Below are 19,279 nucleotides of genomic sequence, written 5' to 3' on the forward strand. Positions count from 1 at the left end.
GCCCAGAGATAAACCCACGCACCTATGGACACCTTATCTTTGACAAAGGAGGCGAGAATATACAATGGAGAAAAGACAATCTCTTTAGCAAGTGGTGCTGGGAAAATTGGTAACCACTTGTAAAAGAATGAAACTAGAACACTTCCTAACACCATACACAAAAATAAACTCAAAGTGGAGTAAAGATATAAATGTAAGACCAGACAGTATAAAACTCCTAGAGGAAAACATAGGCAAAACACTCTCCGACATAAACCACAGCAGGATCCTCTATGACCCACCTCCCAGAATATTGGAAATAAAAGCAAAAATAAACAAATGGGACCTAATTAAATTCAAAGGCTTTTGCACAACAAAGGAAACTATAAGAAAGGTGAAAAGACAGCCTTCAGAATGGGAGAAAATAATAGCAAATGAAGCAACTGATGGAATTAATCTCAAAAATATACAAGCAACTCCTGCAGCTGAATTCCAGAAAAATAAACGACCCAAAAAGTGGGCCAAAGAACTAAACAGACATTTCTCCAAAGAAGACATGCAGATGGCTAACAAACACATGAAAAGATGCTCAACATCACTCATTATCAGAGAAGTGCAAATCAAAACCACAATGAGGTACCATTTCACGCCAGTCAGAATGGCGGCTATCCAAAAGTCTACAAGCAATAAATGCTGGAGAGGGTGTGGAGAAAAGGGAACCCTCTTACACTGTTGGTGGGAATGCAAACTAGTACAGCCACTATGGAGAACAGTGTGGAGATTCCTTAAAAAACTGGAAATAGAACTGCCATATGACCCAGCAATCCAACTACTGGGCATATACACTGAGGAAACCAGAATTGAAAGAGACACGTGTACCCCAATGTTCATCGCAGCACTGTTTACAATAGCCAGGACATGGAAGCAACCTAGATGTCCATCAGCAGACGAATGGATAAGGAAGCTGTGGTACATATACACAATGGAATATTACTCAGCCATTAAAAAGAATACATTTGAATCAGTTCTAATGAGGTGGATGAAACTGGAGCTTATTATACAGAGTGAAGTAAGCCAGAAAGAAAAGCACCAATACAGTATACTAACGCATATATATGGAATTTAGAAAATGGTAATGATAACCCTATATGCGAGACAGCGTAAGAGACACAGATTATAGAACAGTCTTTTGGACTTTGTGGGAGAGGGCAAGGATGGGATAAATTGGGAGAATGGCATTGAAACATGTATATTATCATATGTGAAACAGATCACCAGTCCAGGTTCTATACATGAGACAGGGTGCTCGGGGCTGGTGCACTGGGATGACCCAGAGGGATGGGATGAGGAGGGAGGTGGGAGGGGGGTTCAAGTTGGGGAACACATGTACCCCCTTGGCGGATCCATGTCAATGTATGGCAAAACCACTACAATATTGTAAAGTAATTAGCCTCCAATTAAAATAAATAAATTTATATAGAAAAAAAAAACTGTATGACCAGAGCACATGTTAAAAAGTTACTCTCTGTATGGTTCTCAATCTGATATACAGCTTATTTGTTTCTGTTTATATTCAATTTGGGGGATTTTATTTTTTTATAAATCTTAAAAAAAACTTCGCAATTTTGAAAAAACATTTATGTGGTCCAAGAGTCAAAACCAGATTTAAAAGTTGCTTGCAGAGAAAAAAAAAAGTCCACTTTCTACAGAACGTTGCATTTCTTCACAGAGATGGATAAAGACAGAAAACAGAAAAACATTACCCACAGTGACTGAGGATTATTATGAGTAAGACTTAAATGACTGGTGTCCATGGATCAAGTAAGGAAGAGCAGTTTCTCTTTCTCTTTTTTTCTGAAATGTTTCCCTAATATGAAGTGGCACTGGATTGTGTGTGTGTGTAAATGCAGGTTATTTCTGTGTGTTCATATGTAAATGAGCTTGCTTTCCAGGCCCCCTGGACTAATGAGAACTGTTTGAGTTCCAAGTACAGGAACTTGTAACTGGAATTAGTTAAAGATAAAAAAGGGAATGGGGACCACAGAAGGGAAGTCATAGTTTAGAGCTGGAGCACTTACAATTTAAAAGGGACCTGTGTTCCCCTTACTGCCTGGAGAAGGCCCAGAGCCCTAGAGGATGAGTACTAGAGTCGGCTGGTAGAACTCTCTCTTTTGGAACTGATGCCTACTTCCCAGTTTGCTCTGTTGCTTAAAGCTGACATGCTGAGAGGAAGCCAAGATCGGACTGTTGAATTTGGGACTGTGCCCTTGGGAAAGAGGATGAAAGGGCGTGAGGGATCTTTAGGACATGAATGTGAGGCCAGAGAGGGATTTTGAATCCAGAGAACTATAAGATCAGTAGCCTATTATAAACTCTTTTTCAGAAATAATCTCATAACTTTTTAATCTTGGGAAGACTGTCCAAATCCATTTGAAAAATCTCATGTTGTTAACTAGATAGTAGAATCTTTTTTTTTGAATCAGGGCATTTGGAAGATTCATCCCATTGTCAGCCCATTAGCATTTGCTTGAGGGCAGAGTCTGAACTTTATCTGACCCTCAATGTTGCCAGGACAAGGGACTCAAGTCTCCCTCTGCTTGTGATTCATGTGCTTGGAGAAAGAAGCTCTGCGACCTCTCTGAATCCAAGTCCCAGCTGTCTTTGGCCATTAGGTCTTTGTCACGTGTGCCTTTCAGGCGAGGCAGTGAATCTTCGTCATTCCCCACCCACATCTAATCAGTTTCCAAGCCAGTTCACATCACATTGCCCCTCCAGTCCCTTCCCTTCCTGTCACTATCAGTGTCCGCAATCCCTCATGCACTGGTCTCCCAGCAGGCCTTCATTCCTCTGGTAGCAAACTGTCACTCCTATCCATTCTTTGCCTGCACAGAGTGTGCTTAGTCTCCCAGTTGTGTCTGACTCTTTGTGACCCCATGGACTGTAGTCTACCAGGCTCCTCTGTCCATGGAATTTCCCAAGCAAGAATACTGGAGTGGGTTGACATTTCCTTCTCCAGGGGATCTTCCTGACCCAGGGATAGAACCCCCATCTTCTGTGTCTCCTGCACTGCAGACAGATTCTTTAAGAAAGAATCTGAGCCATCAGGGAAGCCCATTCTTTGCCTGTTGCTATGTTAATATTCCTAAAGTAAAATTCAGAACCTCCAACCATCCTGCTCAAAAGCTTCCGGTGCCTGCCCAGAGTTTACTAAATGATAGATTCCTTGCTGTCATTCAGCATTCAATCCCTGACACCTACATTCAGAGCACGCTTTACTTTTCCTTCGTAGAACTGGTCATTAAAAAAGTGTATATTTATTTTGTGATTATTTGATTGTCAGTCTTCCCCTTAGACTGGAAAGTGGATGAGAGCAGCAGTCATGCCTGTTCTCATCACCACACACCCAGCCCCTTTGCCTGTTTGTTGAATAAATTAACCTTTCCAGCCTTACCTCCCACCATTCCTCTTATACACCTGTTTTAACCCAACTGGATCGTTTACTCTTTCCTGAATGTGCCACATGCTTTCTCACCTTTGAGCCTCTGTTCATATTATTCCATTAATACCAGTTATTGAGGCAAGATAACATGGTTAAAAGCCTAGACTACAATGCTACAGCCTGGGTTCAAATGTCAGCTCTGCCATTTCCTATTTGTATGATCCTGGGAAGGTTTCTTAGCTCCTGTGAATCTTGGTTTCCCAATTTATAAAATAAGGATTGAGTAGTACCCACCCCATGGTGTTATATAAGAATCAAGTGAGCCTGTACATAGATGAAAGACCTCAGTACGTGTCTGGTATCAGTCACTGTTGTTGTACCATGTGCCAGGCTCTTCATAGAGCTAGCTCGAGTTCTCATAGCAGCCCTGCAGGAAAGGTGCTGATGATTCTATTTGAGGGATGAAGAGACAGAGACCAGAAAGGCTTAGTTACCTGTATCTAGTAAGCAGCATAGCACGATTCTGGCCTCTGTTTACTCAGGCCCACCTGGCTTTTGCTGCTTCTCCAGTCTGTATGTTCTCTCACATCATTTCCACTCTCAGGAATGGTATCAACCCTTCAAAGCACCTCTCACCTGACATCCAAGAGGGCTTTTCTGGTTCTCTTCCATTGTGATATCTTCTTCTCCCATGGATGTTGTATGTCTGGGTTAGTGTCAATAGTGGACTTAGAGCTCTAGCTTTGTGAGAACTAGGGTAGCCCTGCCCATGAGACTTTGAGAGGCATGAGAATGCCTTTTTCACTGAATTCGTATAGATTTGCTATCTGACCATATCATTTTAGTTTTTCTTTTCTATGATTTAGTTCAAGTGGACCCCAAAAGCCTTTCTCCAGGGCATACCCAGAGATGAGTCATAAAAAGTGTTCCCTTCTGGTCCAAATATTTTCTCCTTCAACAAAATGGTCCCTGGCCACCAGCCTTTAGCCTAGGCATGTGGAGTTTGAAGCTCTTCTGTTAATTTTTCTATTTTGCAATTTTACCATAGAATTATAGACCTATTAAAAGTATTAAAAAAAAAACTATATAGAAGAACTGTAAAAAAGAAAAAAAGTCCATTTTTATGCACTCTTCTTCTCTTTGGCCTAGGAAGATGTACAAGGTGGAGGGAATACATGTTTATTGGGAACTTACTATATATCATACTTAGTTGTGATAATACAAAGAAGGAACCTTGGACCTTATCTTCAAGGGTCTTCAAGAAGCATTTATTTGACTCTAGGCACCAAGCGGGGAGCTGAGTGCTTTATTGCCATTACCAGATTCATTTCCTCTGGGAGGCTGGAGATGCTGATTGACCGTGTTTATCACCCTGGATCTCTCTTCCCAGGTTTTCACACTCTGCACACGATCCTTGGCGTCCGCTGTCTGCCTTTGCATAACCTGTTGCATTATATTGATCACGGAGTGTTACTTCTCACAGAAGCAGCTGTCACAAGGCTCATGAAAGGTAAGGCCTCTGAGTTTGCCTCATCCCAGCCCCAACACCCCCAGGGCTGCCTTTGTGGGTGTGCAACTGTGTGGCCACTCCAGGCCCTGCCACACTCAGAAGGGCCCACACACTGTTTAATGTTCTGCTTTCAGTCTATAGCTGAAGACGGGCTCCATGATTCCACAGCTGGGCCTGCTGAGTACAGTTTGTTTCCCGTAACCATCCTTGGGCCAATGTGCCTTAGCCCTTCAAGGGCTTCTCAATCCACACACAACTCTTAGACTCCTTTTCTGTACATGAGAGTACTTGAGGATAGGAGACTGAAGGCTTGTTTCTCAAGAAAAATCTCATGAGACAGCTTGCTTTCAGCTGATTAACTCTGTCCTCTCAAAGTAAGACTTGGAATGCAAGGAAAAATGAGAGATACAGTACCTATGGGAATTTGAACGTGAAAAAAGGTCTGTATATAATGATTGTTAAATTATTCGATTGTGGTATTTTATGGATGAGTTTTGTTAATATATATTGAAGTATTTGCCATTCCTCAAGGTGCCTTCTGTTTTAAGTTAGCAAAACTGCTTTTGTGACTGGCAGCCTGTTTCAGAACCCTGTTCCATGATATGTAGCAGCGGCTTCATTAAGAAATGCCTTTTTTATTCATAGAGACACAAACTAATATTTTCATAGCGTTGTTAGACTTGTCTTGGATAACAAGGTTGGGACATGTTATCAGGATGAAGCACGAAGTATTAGCTTGCTCAGGTATTAAAATGGAGATTTATGTTTTGTTTTGTTTTTTTCTTTTTGTTTTGTTTTATTTTGTTTGCCAATTTCTAACTTTCTCGTAGATCTGGACAATGCAGAGAAAAATGAAAAACTAAAATTCAGCATCATTATGCGGCTTCCTCCGGTAAACCTGAAGTATACTTTATTTTCTAAGCCTTGGCATGTACCTTCTTCAATTTTTTCTTGCAAGAAGAGCATTTACTTGCTTTGGGTTGAAGTCAGTTGAACTGTTTCACGCTTCAGCCTCTTCCAAGAAATCCCGTCCGTCCCCACCCCTTTGTCTGCTGCCCCCGCTGGGCCTACCGAGTACTTGCCCCTCTGGCTGTGTGTGTGCTTCTTGGCACAGACCACCTGGAACGTTTAACCGTTTTCTCCTCTTAGGAAACCACACTAATGTTTACATCTGTGAGTCTGAGGGGAGGCAGAGGGGAAACACATGCTTTTGACATTTAAACTGATAAGAAATTTAAATAAAGGTGAGGTCAGAAGGTTCTGGAACTGCATTTCCTCCCACTGTTGTTCCTGCCATGGCAGGAAAACATTCCTGGGTTGAAGGAAAGATGAGAAACATGAGCGAAAGGGTTAAACAGGCACTCCTTGTTTTTGTGGAGTATATTAGCTCTCTGAGTCAGAAATGCTGTGAAATTAAGAAATCCCACTGCAAGGTCTTCAGAGCCTCTGACTCTGTCTGTGGACTTCCTGGCCCCAAGAGCCTTGGCCAGCTCTGTGCTGTTTACATACCTTGAACACTCATATTTCTAGCACGATCCTCCCACCAAGGGGTGTCTGATGCCTTTCGGGACCTAATCATCTTGCTTTGTAATGTCTTCTCACCTTCACAGGCTTACCGAAGCAAAAGCAAGAATAGAAAACAAAGCATATTTTCCATGGCTAGATCTCTCTGGGGAATATCTCTGAACATTTAGTTTGGTTTTTGAGCATGTTTTTTTTTTTTTTCCCTTATACTCTTAGGGAATTGAAATTTTTGGGCAAGACATTGGCAGAGTACATGCCTACAACCTTTAGCTTCATATCAAAATATCACTTAGGATCGGCATGCACATACTTAGTTTTGAAGAGTAACAGATGAACTCCATTTCACAAAAAAAAGAGTTTGGCAGCATCAGTGCACAAATTGCTTTCCACAGAGTTGCATTTAAGGGAGTATTTATTCAAAATTCAGAAGCATACCTCATAGGAAAGGGCCTTTCTCCAAGGTCATTAACCATAAAGATGATATCTTTTAGACTAACTAGCTGGAATACAGCTTGTAAAATTATGAATAGATATAAGATAAATTTACTTATTACTATGAGCTATAGGCTCCTCTCTATATTTTTGAATATTTTTATTTTTTATTACTGACTTAAATTTTTTTTAGTGTGGAAGGTACAGAGATTTCCTACATGCCCCCTGTCCCTGCACATGCATGACCTCCCCCATTATCAACAGCCCCCACCAGAATGGTCCATCTTTTACAATGGATGAACCTACACTGACACATAATCATCAAAGTCCATAGATAACATTAGGGTTCATGCTTGGTGTTGGTCATTCTGTGAGTTTGGAAAAATGTATAAGGAGATATATCTCTCATTGTAGTATCATACAGAGTATTTTCACTGCCCTAAAAATCCTCCTCTACATATTTTTTTAATTTGCAAAAATAGCTTACAGGTCAGAAGATCTGTCGACTTTGGGATCATCCTGTTAGTTCTAATATTATTTCCCGGAACCATGTAAAGCGACTGCTTCAGAACTACAACAAACAGGTGAGTCTGTGTGAAGCAGAGCCCTGCTATATGTTTCTGGGGGGCTGCTTTGCCCATTTTATGAATGGCCTTTCTTTGTGCTGAAGTATGGACAGCAATGTATAGTTCTTACCACTTTAAGTTCATGCTTTTTTGGAGAATCAACTGACTTCACAGCCATTTCCCTTTTAGCCCTGGAGTTCTGCAATGGACAAGTCGTCATTCAGTGTAGAATTTCTGCCTCTGAACTACTTCATTCACATCCTGACAGACATCGAGTCCTCCAATCCAGGTAAGTCACTCTGTTTCTCACAAGTTGCCTGTTTTCCCTTGATACATCCATCAGTCTCTGTTTACTTCTGTGTACCCTTTTCTTGCCAAAATGTCCCTTACTGGTAAGTAGGATCTTATTGCATTTGGTTTTAATTAGCAATATACAGTTTACTACCTAAATTACCAAGGGAATAACCACCTTTCATGTCTTAAAAAAATCAAGAGTTATAGCCCATTTGGTTGGTGTGACTGGCCTTTCTTGGTGCTGAAGATTAATAAATTTTAACAAGACATTCTCAGAATAATACATTTTACTAGGATATAAAATAACTATGATTTCAGTGAGTTGTAGGCACAATATTATAAATGTTCTGTGACCTCATAGTAACTCTTTTCTCTGTTTTTCCTTTCAGCTTTGTATGCTTTTGAAGGACATGACAATGTGGATGCAAAATTTGTAGAGGAAGCAGCTCTGAAACACACCACAATGCTTTTAGGATTATAATGAGAAAATACAGTTATATCTGCTTCCAATATTTTAATCTTGCTTATGAGCTCCTTTCTCATTGAGAATTCTTTAGCAATATTTTAAGTTGGTAACCAAAGTCAGAGTACCTTGTTGAACCATCTGAAAGTCAGTTTGATACTTTGTTCAGCTAGAACTAAACCACTGTGCTTTATCCCATTTTGAACAGAAGATGAACAGTCAAGTGTAGAGAAATGACAACCTGTCCAAGGAGGTATGCAGTGGTGTAAATTCTTCCAAGTGACTGATCTTCCTAGTACTCTCATAGGCCAAAAGTTAGCTTCTGTTATACTCTGAAATAAAATATGCTTCAAAAATGTAGGAAGAGTGCTTAGAAAAACAAAAATTAGATGTATCATTGAAATGAGTATGTGACAAGCAGAAAAATTAAAAGTTGCAGAAAAACTCTATTGGAAAGAGGATACTTCTTTAAAAAACTAAATTTAAACAAAGTGAGATCTATTAATTCCAATACAGAATAATTTGTAGAATACAACCATTTGTACATACATAGAGTAGGATTTGTCTTTGTGAAGGTTCAGATGAAACTATTTAATATTGTAAAGTGTTTTTTTATATTTATAAAAGTTTGATTTAGCAATACCTCATCATTTAAAAAAAACGCTGAAAGTTTTAGCCTGACTCCTTTGTTCTTTGAACTTTGCCTTTTCATTCCTGTCAAGAATCATGAGTCCATGAACATGTTCCCCCAACCCCATGAAGCCTAATGAGTTCTCCCACTTTTCTTTTTTTTTCCCTTTCTCTTCTATAGTGACATTCTGACCATAATATAGTTGCTTCCTGTAAAAAAGCCCATGACACTTTACTTTTGTCTCTTTACACTGTTTCCCTCAGTGAACTTGTAAAATTTTAATGATTACAAACATCACTAGCTGGTGTAATAATTTAGCTTTTCTTAAATCATCATTGTATTCTAAAAATTATCCTTTCCTACAGAATTTCCCATTTTGGTTAAATATTTCATGGTCACTGAGGCTCAAAATCTTGGAGCCATATCAGCAAGGCGGTGCTGATTTTTCTTCCTGATAAGGTCACTATTTTTCATTCCCTGCGCTTTCCTTTTCTCACTGGGGTTGTTTCTGTTGCTTTCTGAAGTCTAATTCATCTGACGCATATTTGACATAAACACTAGTTTGATCCTGTCACCACTTTCCTCATAATCCTTCAAGCACTTGGCATTTATAACAGGATAAATTCCAAACTCCTTGACGTTCAAGAGCTCCCGTATCCTGGCCTCATACACTTCCCTAGCACTAGTGTTCCCTTCGCACCGCGCTGGCTCACTGGGCCTGGAGCACGGCTTTTGTCTTCTTACTTCCAAGTCCCCTCCACTTATTAAAATCTTATTTATGCTTAAGGGCCAGATAAAAAGTTGCATCTGAGTGATCGATCCCTGGCCACTCCAATGCACAGTGATATCTCACTCTCTAGACCTGTAGCATTGTTGTAATATTTAAGCATTCAAACCTTTCTGATTTTTAAAAATTATTTTTCCTTTCGATATTGTTAAACCTCCTATGTGTTTGTTTTTTGAATCCCTAATTTCTGATCCTACAGCACAGCAGTTGTGTGTAAGTATGCAGTATTTTCTGGCGTTAATCACAGCTTATACAGCATCACTTATAGGCACTCCCAAGGAATTGCCTTTTAATGATTTCACAAAGCAGTCAGGTAGATTCAGGACTCCTAGACTGAGGAGGAGATTCAGTCTATCTATAGATCCAGTCTATCAGGTGGGGGCTTGGCACAGATTTTGTTTGATTTAGCAAAACAAACGAATGTGATATTTCTCACTCCCAGAGTAGAGAAATTAAATCTGTAACTGATATCAATGTGAAATTACAGTAGTTTGAGCATATTAATGAGTGGAAAAACCACAGGCTTCAAATCTACTTGTGTACTTTTATATGAGAAAGTAAACAGAATCATGAAAGTATATTGGGGTGCAGTGCAATATAGAGTAATGAAATATGTGAAACTGGCCTCATTTTCAACTCTTTCACATGCAGAGTTATAAATATTTTCATTGAAATTTTGAAAGATCTGGCATCAAAAGAAAGTAATCACAAGTATATTTGCCTATTATATTGTGGAAAATCTAGTTTATAAGAAAGGTAAAATAGGGCATGATTGTTTTTGCACAAAAGGATTATTTATTTGTAAACAGAATCATTTATAATGTCACTTTAAAAAAGACAAGGTCCCTTACTGCTTTTCACTCAGTTTAGATTTACCAACATCAACTTCCAATACAGCTATTTACTTAACAAAGTGAGTTATGCCCCTGTGATACTTGGGATATTTTTCTTTTAAACCATTTTTTCTTTCTCTTTAAAGTGAGTATTTTGAGTGGGATCTCCTTTTCTTTCTGTAATAAAGACCACTGCCAATTTCTGTACTTTGTTGAAAAGTTATTTATTTTTATTGCATTTGTATAGCACTCAGATTACTATATATTTCTGAAATGTAATCAAGAGATGGAGTGAAATAGAAAAATCGATGAGTGTGAAAGGAAGGAAGTATATGTTGCTGTCTTCTGGGTAATTGTGGATACTGTGTTTGTTTGTAATTTAGGGCTGTTTGCTGACATTTTCTAGCTGTGGATGTGAAGAAGCCTGGTTGAAGTATCTCCTTCAGAAGCCTGGGTTGGTTCACATGTTCAGATTTCAATCGGCTTTATAACAGGTTTCCTTATGTGTCTTATGTTGGCTCCAGGTTCACTGGGTTTGAAAGGAGCCAGAGCACCATACGGTTTTGGCAGAGGAAGAGTGGCCTCTGCCTCTGGGATGTAGGCATTTGGACGCTGCTCCGCAGTTGTGTAAACACCATTGGGCAGCTGGCGAGTTTCAGCTTCCAAGAATTCCTGCAAAGAATGATTTAGCCTTTTCAGTTTTTGAAAACAGTGGTTAAGTCACTTCATCCCCAGGGCCCATCAGGCACAGCTGGGTCTGAGCACCCCTTGGCTATGCTGGCCAACATTCCAAGGGACAAAAGAGTGTGAGGGTGGACTCACCAAACACACACACGCCCACACACATTTCCTCTCACTAGAATGACCCATGTGGCTCCAGCATCACTCTGTTCCTGGGGTTTAGGGTTTACTGTAAACTGGTTGATAGGACCTAAAGTCACCACATTCCAAACTCAGCATCTTATGTTAAGCACTAGTTATTTCCATGTCTGTGACAAAGGCAGGATAATCTATTTCCTTTGGTAGGTAACTGGTGAGCAAACGGTACAAAGGAAGAGATAAGGAGTAAAATAGCATCAGAGGAGAGAAGTGGTCAGCAGCTTACTTTGAGCCTCAAGATTCTTCCTGTGTTTCTGGAAAATAGGAATCTCATAGCATTAAAAAGAACTTGGGGGAGAAAATGGAGACAGGTAAATGACAGCTGGGACACCACAGGTAAAAATCTGAATGCCTTCAAAAATACAATCCTAGGCAGTGAGTGTGAGAATGATAAGTCAGACCCTATTTTCAAGAATTCTTAGTCTGTGTTTGGAATACACTTTTTTCTTGGCTTAGAGAGTGAACAGTGATCTTCTGGGTATGTCCGCCCCATAGTCAAGAGTAAGTTGTAGGTCTCTTTTGAAAGAGATGCCTAATTCCACTCTTAAGATTATTGAAAGGTCATGGGAGTAGGAAAAAGAACTGGACACCCAGCTCCTAGGTGGGGTCAGTGATAGAGTTAGGTCATTGGTGGGAGAAGAAGGGTGGCACTGGAGTCATCGCTTCTGACCAAATGCAGAGTCTGCAGAAACCTGTGATGAGCATATGCTTGAGGCCTCACAATATGCTGTGATGGCCACAGCAGACAGACATCGAAGAGTAAGGTATGGTCTGAGCAGGGCTGCAAAGACAGAGACTAGAGATCTAAGATAAAACCAATGCCAGCATGGTCATTGCCATGCCAGTGAAAGGCCCTGGCATAGGACTTGGTGCTTGCCGAATGTTCTCCAGGGAATATTCTGATGCTTTGCACTGTTGTACTTTGACTGCCTACATAATAGCTTGAAAAAGCAAAACTTCTCTCTAATGAGTTGTTGGGACTCTGTGTGCGGTGGAGTAGAAAAATTTCATGTATTTTGGGAGGATTGACAACTCCTGAAACAGCCCTTCCTGGCACACTTTACAAATGTAGTGTAGAAAATACAGAAGCCATAGCTTACCCGAGACTTTTCAGCGATGGCCAAGGCATACATTTCTTCATCTCGAAGTACTTTCAACCATTCTCTCTCAATCTCTTTATTGAGAGGCAGACCCTTTTCCATCCTGGAATTGCAAGTGAAGATGAACTCTTCCTTCTCCTTGACTTCCTTTTGGAGTTCAATGGCCATAGCTTGTTTCATGGACAGCTCAGCAACAAGAGCCATCATTTTTTCAGTAGCATCTTTGATCTTTTTCTGGTAGCCATTCATCTAGGATTAAAAAGCCCAAGGCTCAGCCTATGTATACACTCCATGAAGACAGGCTACTGGCTGTCTGTGATAGTAGGTGGCATTCTTGCCTGAAGAAGGGAGAGGTTAAGTGGGAATTCACAGAGACTAAGCACTGGAGGAGACCTCAGAGATTCAGCCCAACACTGGCTGTGAAATAAGGACAAGAAGGAGGGAAAAGAAAGAGATCTGTCCATCTAGTCAACAGATTTCCAGGTAGGTACAATTGAGGGGAATAGTTTAGTGTCTTCTTATTTAAGAGATGGTAAGAACAAGGGAAAGGATATTCTTGATGTTTAAGTTTTGACCTGATTTTGCCTTCTTACTAGTTTGCTACTTATCCAGGGGGGAGAATCCAATAGAATGGAACTGTATTAGTTACTAATACATTGGCTTAAATAAGATAATCAGCATCTGTGATGATTTTTAATAGAAGCTATTACCCTTCAACATGTGTGTTTTATTGATCATAGTTCCAAGGATGCATCATTATGAGGTCATAAGCAAGCATGAGCTGAACTGGACCATCTGGACAGTAATTTGAAATGCAATATTCCTAGTTGTGTGTGTTTACATGCATGTGCTTACCTTTTCATATAAGCTATTTATCATTAAAGAATCAAAGAATTAAAAGATAAGACTAAGTGGAAATTTTGATTTTAAAGGACAGAAAAGAAGTAAAAGTTGAAATTGGTGGTTCCTATAAGCTTTCTGGCCCACTGCATGGCCTTTCAGTGTGGCCGTAGCCCTGGTGGGGCAGTAAGAGATGACTCTTCCCATCCGCCAACACTCACTGTTGTATTACTTTGCCTTAGTATTTCTTCATATCCTTTCCCTACTGACATCATAGTATAAATGTATTTGGTTATAGCCTGTCATCCCACAGGAATGTATTCTTCATGGGGACAAGGACTATTTGTTTTATTCATAATGTTCCCAGTGCTTAGAATATAGGAGGCAAAATTAAAACTGAATGTTGAATGAAGGAATGAATACATTCTTAGTCTATTTTAATTGCTCAGTCCTTTGAACCAAGGTAAATTGAGACACAAATATGAGCTTCCAAAAACTACACCCTACCTCAAAACACTTTCTTCCCTAGAGTATATACTGGTCTATCTGTACATTTGCTTACAGAAACATTGCTGCTGGTGATTTAACTTTCCTCTGAAAATATAATGACCAATTATCATGTGCAAACTTTTTAATGCAATAGGGAATATAATTTTTTTTTTTTTGGTTGCACTGGATCTTCGTTGCTGGACACAGGCGTTCTCTAGTTGCAGCAAGTGGGGGCTACTCTCTAGCTGCATTGCATGGGCTTCTCATTGTGGTGGTTTCTCTGCTGTGGAACAAGGGCAAGCAGGCTTCAGTAGTTGTGGCCCATAGGCTTAGTTGCCCCATGGAATGTGGAATCTTCCCAGACTAGATACTGAACCCATGTCCCCTATAGTGGCAGGCAGATTCTTGACCGCTGGACCATCAGGGAAGTCTGGGAATATAAATTTTTATAACTCTTCTATGCTGCACTAATTTTCAGGAAGCATAATTTGAATAAAAATGATAGGCATTCAAAGCTTCAATGATGAGTCATTATCTCTTTTAAATGTCATTAATTAATCAGCCATTGCACACTTGAGTGTGTGTATAAGTAACCAACCTCTCTTCTCCTCCATAAAAAAAAAAAGGATGGTGTTATTCTGGGTTCTCTAAGTCCTTGCTGAAATTTCCCATTTTCTGTTCATTTGGGAAACTTGTAAGAGGAGCCATAAGCTCTCCAGGAGAGATAAGAGATGAGCTATGCAACCTTGCTGAGCACCTGCAAGGGGCCAGGCCATTTCTGCTCGACTATGTGATGCTTGCCACCACGTTAGCTGACATCACACCCATTTCACAGATCAGTAAACTGAGTTTTAAGATTATGTATATTTCTCAAGATCACTTGCTAGTGTTGGTAAATCACAGATCTGGAATCTGAATGTCTTCTCTTCCAACTCTGCCTACTATGAAGACATTATTTTAAATGGAGGAGGATGAAAGCCAGGTAGAGAGCATGGAAGGTGGGGAAAGGAAAGGGGAGATAAATCATGAGGACAGAACTCAGTTCTGCTGGAACCTTCCTGGCCACGTGTATGGTCTTGACAGCTCCTATTTGGGTTACTGTAGCTTTCCAGTTGACCACTGGAGAGACTGCCATCAGCTTTGACAAGCCAACCCTCAGCAAAACCAACTTCCCCCACAGAAAGAGAAATTCACTTTCCAAAAGAAAGGAAGGCAACATTTAAAGAAACTCCAAATATGCTAATTCAGGCTAAGTTTATGAGCTTAAAAAAGTTTCTTAAGGTTTCTTATTTTATGAGGTAAAGCTGAGATTTGCACAAGTGCTGCAGTCCATCAGTGGAAGTGATTAGAGCAGAAGAGGAAAACCCAAATAAAAGTGGCTACGAAGGCTTAAGATTTACAGTAATTTAGTGTAAAAACAGCCAGAACAAAACTGTCAACTTATTCAATAAATGTTTTTCTAGAGGTTAGTACATGCGAGGTATCTGGAAAACTAAGAATGAGAAAGAACCACTGCCCTCAGGAGCCCACAGTGGGGGACATGGTGTCATTGTTATCTGTGGTATCTTCTTTTTGTGTGTGTGTGTGTGGTATCTTCTTAACTGTTCCCTTCCTTTTGCAATCTGTGGACATTGGTCCTTTCCCCTTTTGCACACAGCAGCTTAAGTAACTGTTGCTGACTGAATAAAACCCTGAGCTGTCACAGAAGGATTCTCCAAGGGGCTGGGGAGGCCACGCAGGCAGCAGACTCTCTGACCCCGGACAGTGCAAAGTCCTGCTGCATCCTAATCACCAGCCTCCCTCCTCTTGGTATAGCTTCCAGAGTCTCTGCCTGACCCCTAAGCTTTGGATCAGAAGCCCTGGTATATTAAGCTTAAGGAATTAGGAAGCTCAGTGTTACTGGCCTTTCCTCACTAGTGGGGCCTGGTGGCAGCTTCACCCCATGGTGTTGTGTGATTGCTGTTCTCTTTAATGGTTCCCTTCCATTCTGGGGGGCTTCCCTGGTGGCTCAGTGGTAAAGAATCTGCCTGCCAATGTAGGAGACGTGGGTTCGATCCCTGGGTCAGGAAAATTCCCCTGGAGAAGGAAATGGCAACCTACTCCAGTATTCTTGCCTGGGAAATCCCACGGACAGAGGAGCTTAGCAGGCTACAATCCATGGGGTTGCAAAAGAGTCAGACACGACTTAGAGACTAAACAACAACACTATTGCTGGGATCTGGCTGCTTCTGGATTCAGGCAATTCCCATGCAAACCGCTGGATAAGTGAGGCCCTTCCTTCACAAGGAAGTAGAAAGGATTTAACATGGCACATGAAATATGAAGATAATGATGGTTATTTTTGAGTACGTACTCTGTTAAGTGAAATTTGTGTACTGTCATTGAAAGGCTTAGAATTTCCCATTATAATGAGAATTCATTCAGGGAAACGACTGAAACTTACCTTGGGCAATTCTCTAAGAGTCATCTTTACAGTATAAATTTTAATTCTTTGTATTTCTCTAGTCATAAAGCCTAACCTCTCCAGGGCTTTTCTCAGTAAATGAAGCCATCTATGGAAAATGGAGGGTGATGAGGAGGAAGGGCAGAAGAGAGAGGGCAGGGACTTGGGCAGACCTTCTTGGCTAAGAGTAGTGTGTCCTGCTTGCAGGCCTGCGTCTTGCTGTAGAGCCTGTCTGTGAGCCGGGAGACCTGTTCATAGATGAAATCCTTCTCCAGCAACTTCTCCTCCTTCTTGGCCAGCTGTAGTTCCAGCTACAGTTAGAAAGAATTTCAAAGGGAGAAAAAAAATCATGCAAGTCAAAATCTTTCCTAATTAGAGTACTATTCCCCGTTTCCCCCAATGAAAACCCCTTGCCTTCATAATTCCAGAAGGTCTTTAGAACTGGACAAAGTCCAGACTTACCCTCTCCAACCTCCTCCATCCCCTCCCCTCACATGCGCTGTGGAGTTCTTTCGCCCCGTGGCAAAAAATGGACCTCTTGGCTCCATCTAGCTCCCATATTGTCATTCCTCTGATACGCTCCCATCAGGAAGACTAATTCATTTAAGATGCCAAAATTGTTCCTATGGGCTGTGAGACAGAGATGTGTATCTTGAAAGCACTCAAATTTTGCTTCTTTTGGCAACATCTAATGTCAAGCTTAGATTTTGTTACTAAATTACAATGAAAGGACTATATTAGTGACTAGAATCATGAGGGATTAATCCGCATAACATGAAACAGTACCACAGATATCTGTGACACTGATCAACAAGGGGATAACAGATGCTATTTTAAGAAAAGACATTTACCGCATCCAATTTTTTGATCATTTCTTCCTCAGTCATATCTTCCCCTGGAAGTAAGCGTGTTCTGTTCTCACCCTCAGGGTTTATAAACTTTTTCTCCAGGTCTTTTATTCTGTCTGTACACTGTGAAAACTATTAAACAAGAAAGAAACATTAACTTTGCTCAGTAAATCTTCAAGTCACATAGCCCAGGGTCTTTAGGGTCCTTCCAGGCAAAGCTGGGAAGGGAAGGGAAGGGAATTCTTAACAACCCTTCAGCTGGGACTTGGGATGAGACAGTATTTCTTCTCACTCATGGTACCATGAGGAAGATGCCTGTTAATTGACTCTATCAATACAAAGCAAGGTGGTGACTTCTGGGGCATAAAAAAAAAAAAAAAAAGACTTTATAACCAGTCCTTTTATTACTTCCCATTTGTGTTATATTCATGAGATGCTGTGTAGCTGCAGAGCTGTGACTGTACACACTTGATCTCTTTATTGCGTACTGTTAACAGGGGCCAAGGTAGACAGCACACAGGGTACACAACACACTAGACTCCAGTTTAAATCCCTTTGCTGGCAATAGGCTTAATGGTACCAGAGAAGAGTGAAGTTCTTATTACTAGGTGAACACAGTGTACAGTCTGTGAGGAATAGCCAGAACTATTTGTATTTTTTGGTAAACACCCATTATGTTGTTTCTTGTATCAGCTCTATTTGTTGACCCTGAGACTTTGGAGGTAGATGAAGAGTACAGAAACTCCCAAGTAGGATGGCAGCTAACCCTATAGTTGTTTTATAGGGAGAGATGTTGAAGACAGTGAAAACCAAGGTAAAACCATCACTTTTAGCTTTTCTACTGAAAATCTGTATAATCTCAGGCAAATCATTTATCTTCTCTAAACCTTAGTTTCCTCAACTGTCAAATGGGAAAATAAATCCCAAACTCATGGGATTGATCCATTAAAAAAGATAATACATTTAGAGTACTTGACAACATGTCCAAGAGTACTATAGTTAGAATTTAAAATTTTAAATTCTTGTCCTCCCAACAAAAAAGAATTTCAAATGAATATTTTTTTCTTTCTCTCTCCACACTTCCTAATTGCCCTTAATATGGAGTTAAAGTATCCTTGTGTGTTTAATCAAGCATTTGTTGTATTTGTTATTAATAGTATTTAATGTCTCCATGGTTAATTAGGGAATTAAATAGAAAAAAATATATAGTACTTGCTTATCAAACTGGTACCTTGATTGATCTTGTTTTCCCATGGGCTTGAAGAAAAACTGTTTCCTTTTTCTATATAAAATGGTGTTCTTATGTCCTAAAATAGTTCACATGACTTCTGAGAACTCTAAAAAGAGGCTATCATTACAAGTTAAATACTGCAGGAAAATGTGACTCATGGTAATCCTTGAATTAGACTGTTGGACAATTAAAAACTGTTTAAGGAACCAAAAAAATTCAAACCTTAAGAGAATTCTGAAAATGATACAAAAAAGAGGAAGATTGGGGGGAAAAAAAAGACCACAAAACACTGTCACTATAACAACTAACAGGATATGACAGGGATCTGGCACTACATGGCAGGGGCTTGCCTGAAGTTCCAAATTTCACATCATATCCTTCAAAGGGCCCAAGTGATCAGTGCTGAGGATACAATGAAATGCAGTCTGAAGACTAATAGGAAACTTTCTATTCAACTGTTCTTTAGCTTAGAACTAACTAAGATTGCCCCTGGGAGGCAATCTGGAATGGTGAGGCTGTGGAAGGGAGACGGTGGCCGATGAAGGATGGAAAGACAAGCCTGTGAAATGGAGCTAGGCTGGGGTGCTGCATGGGTCAGTACACCTGGGGGACTGTTCCCAGTGGTGGGGTGATCCTAAGAACTCTACTTGTCTGATACTTAATTTGAATTCCTTTGCATTTCTTTAACATATCCTCTCACACTAGTGTCCCAGTTCTTCAGTAAAGCCAGTTTACAGACACAGACCTCACAGGAATGGCCTTCTGTCAGCGCAGGCGGAAAGAGGAGTGTGACACAGAAGTGGACCCAACACCATGTTTGCGATCTGAGGAGGGGATCCCCCAAATGAACCACTAATTGGAAGCAGGAGTCAGTTTGTGGGAGACCTGGTCGGGGGGCTGGGGACTGTTCCAGCCAATCCGTCTGACTCAGGGCTGCACTTATTGAAGAAGTGAATGGGAGGACATAGAGCTAAAGAAACGCTGGAATCAA

General features: G+C 40.5%; 2 protein-coding genes across 27 annotated transcripts in view; one reads left to right on the plus strand and one right to left on the minus strand.

The window, feature by feature from the left end:
• The window catches only part of GSAP (gamma-secretase activating protein), a 217,702-nt gene extending 207,037 nt beyond the window's left edge, over window positions 1-10,665 (plus strand). For 4 of the 5 annotated variants that reach the window (XM_081535704.1, XM_081535705.1, XM_081535706.1 and 1 more), the window contains 5 exons: window positions 4,809-4,928; window positions 5,759-5,820; window positions 7,367-7,468; window positions 7,640-7,739; window positions 8,134-10,665. In XM_081535704.1, coding sequence (XP_081391830.1) covers window positions 4,809-4,928; window positions 5,759-5,820; window positions 7,367-7,468; window positions 7,640-7,739; window positions 8,134-8,225 — 476 coding nt within the window. In that variant the 3' untranslated portion in view covers window positions 8,226-10,665. The remainder of the gene's footprint in view (window positions 1-4,808; window positions 4,929-5,758; window positions 5,821-7,366; window positions 7,469-7,639; window positions 7,740-8,133) is intronic. The other variant, XM_081535708.1, reaches the window with a different exon arrangement.
• Window position 10,666: 1 nt separating this feature from the next.
• CCDC146 (coiled-coil domain containing 146) overlaps window positions 10,667-19,279 on the minus strand; it is a 139,283-nt gene continuing 130,670 nt past the window's right edge. For 20 of the 22 annotated variants that reach the window (XM_081535677.1, XM_081535670.1, XM_081535662.1 and 17 more), the window contains 4 exons: window positions 17,061-17,189; window positions 16,383-16,520; window positions 12,438-12,686; window positions 10,667-11,130 (listed from right to left, as the gene is read on the minus strand). In XM_081535677.1, coding sequence (XP_081391803.1) covers window positions 10,927-11,130; window positions 12,438-12,686; window positions 16,383-16,520; window positions 17,061-17,189 — 720 coding nt within the window. In that variant the 3' untranslated portion in view covers window positions 10,667-10,926. Of the gene's footprint in view, window positions 11,131-12,437; window positions 12,687-16,382; window positions 16,521-16,671; window positions 16,840-17,060; window positions 17,190-19,279 lie in introns of those variants that run through there. The other 2 variants (XM_081535667.1, XM_081535681.1) reach the window with 2 other exon arrangements.

Source organism: Giraffa tippelskirchi, chromosome 10 (genome assembly GCF_054371585.1).
Source record: "Giraffa tippelskirchi isolate mGirTip1 chromosome 10, T2T-mGirTip1v1.2.pri, whole genome shotgun sequence".
In the NCBI taxonomy this organism is placed as follows: domain Eukaryota; kingdom Metazoa; phylum Chordata; class Mammalia; order Artiodactyla; family Giraffidae; genus Giraffa; species Giraffa tippelskirchi.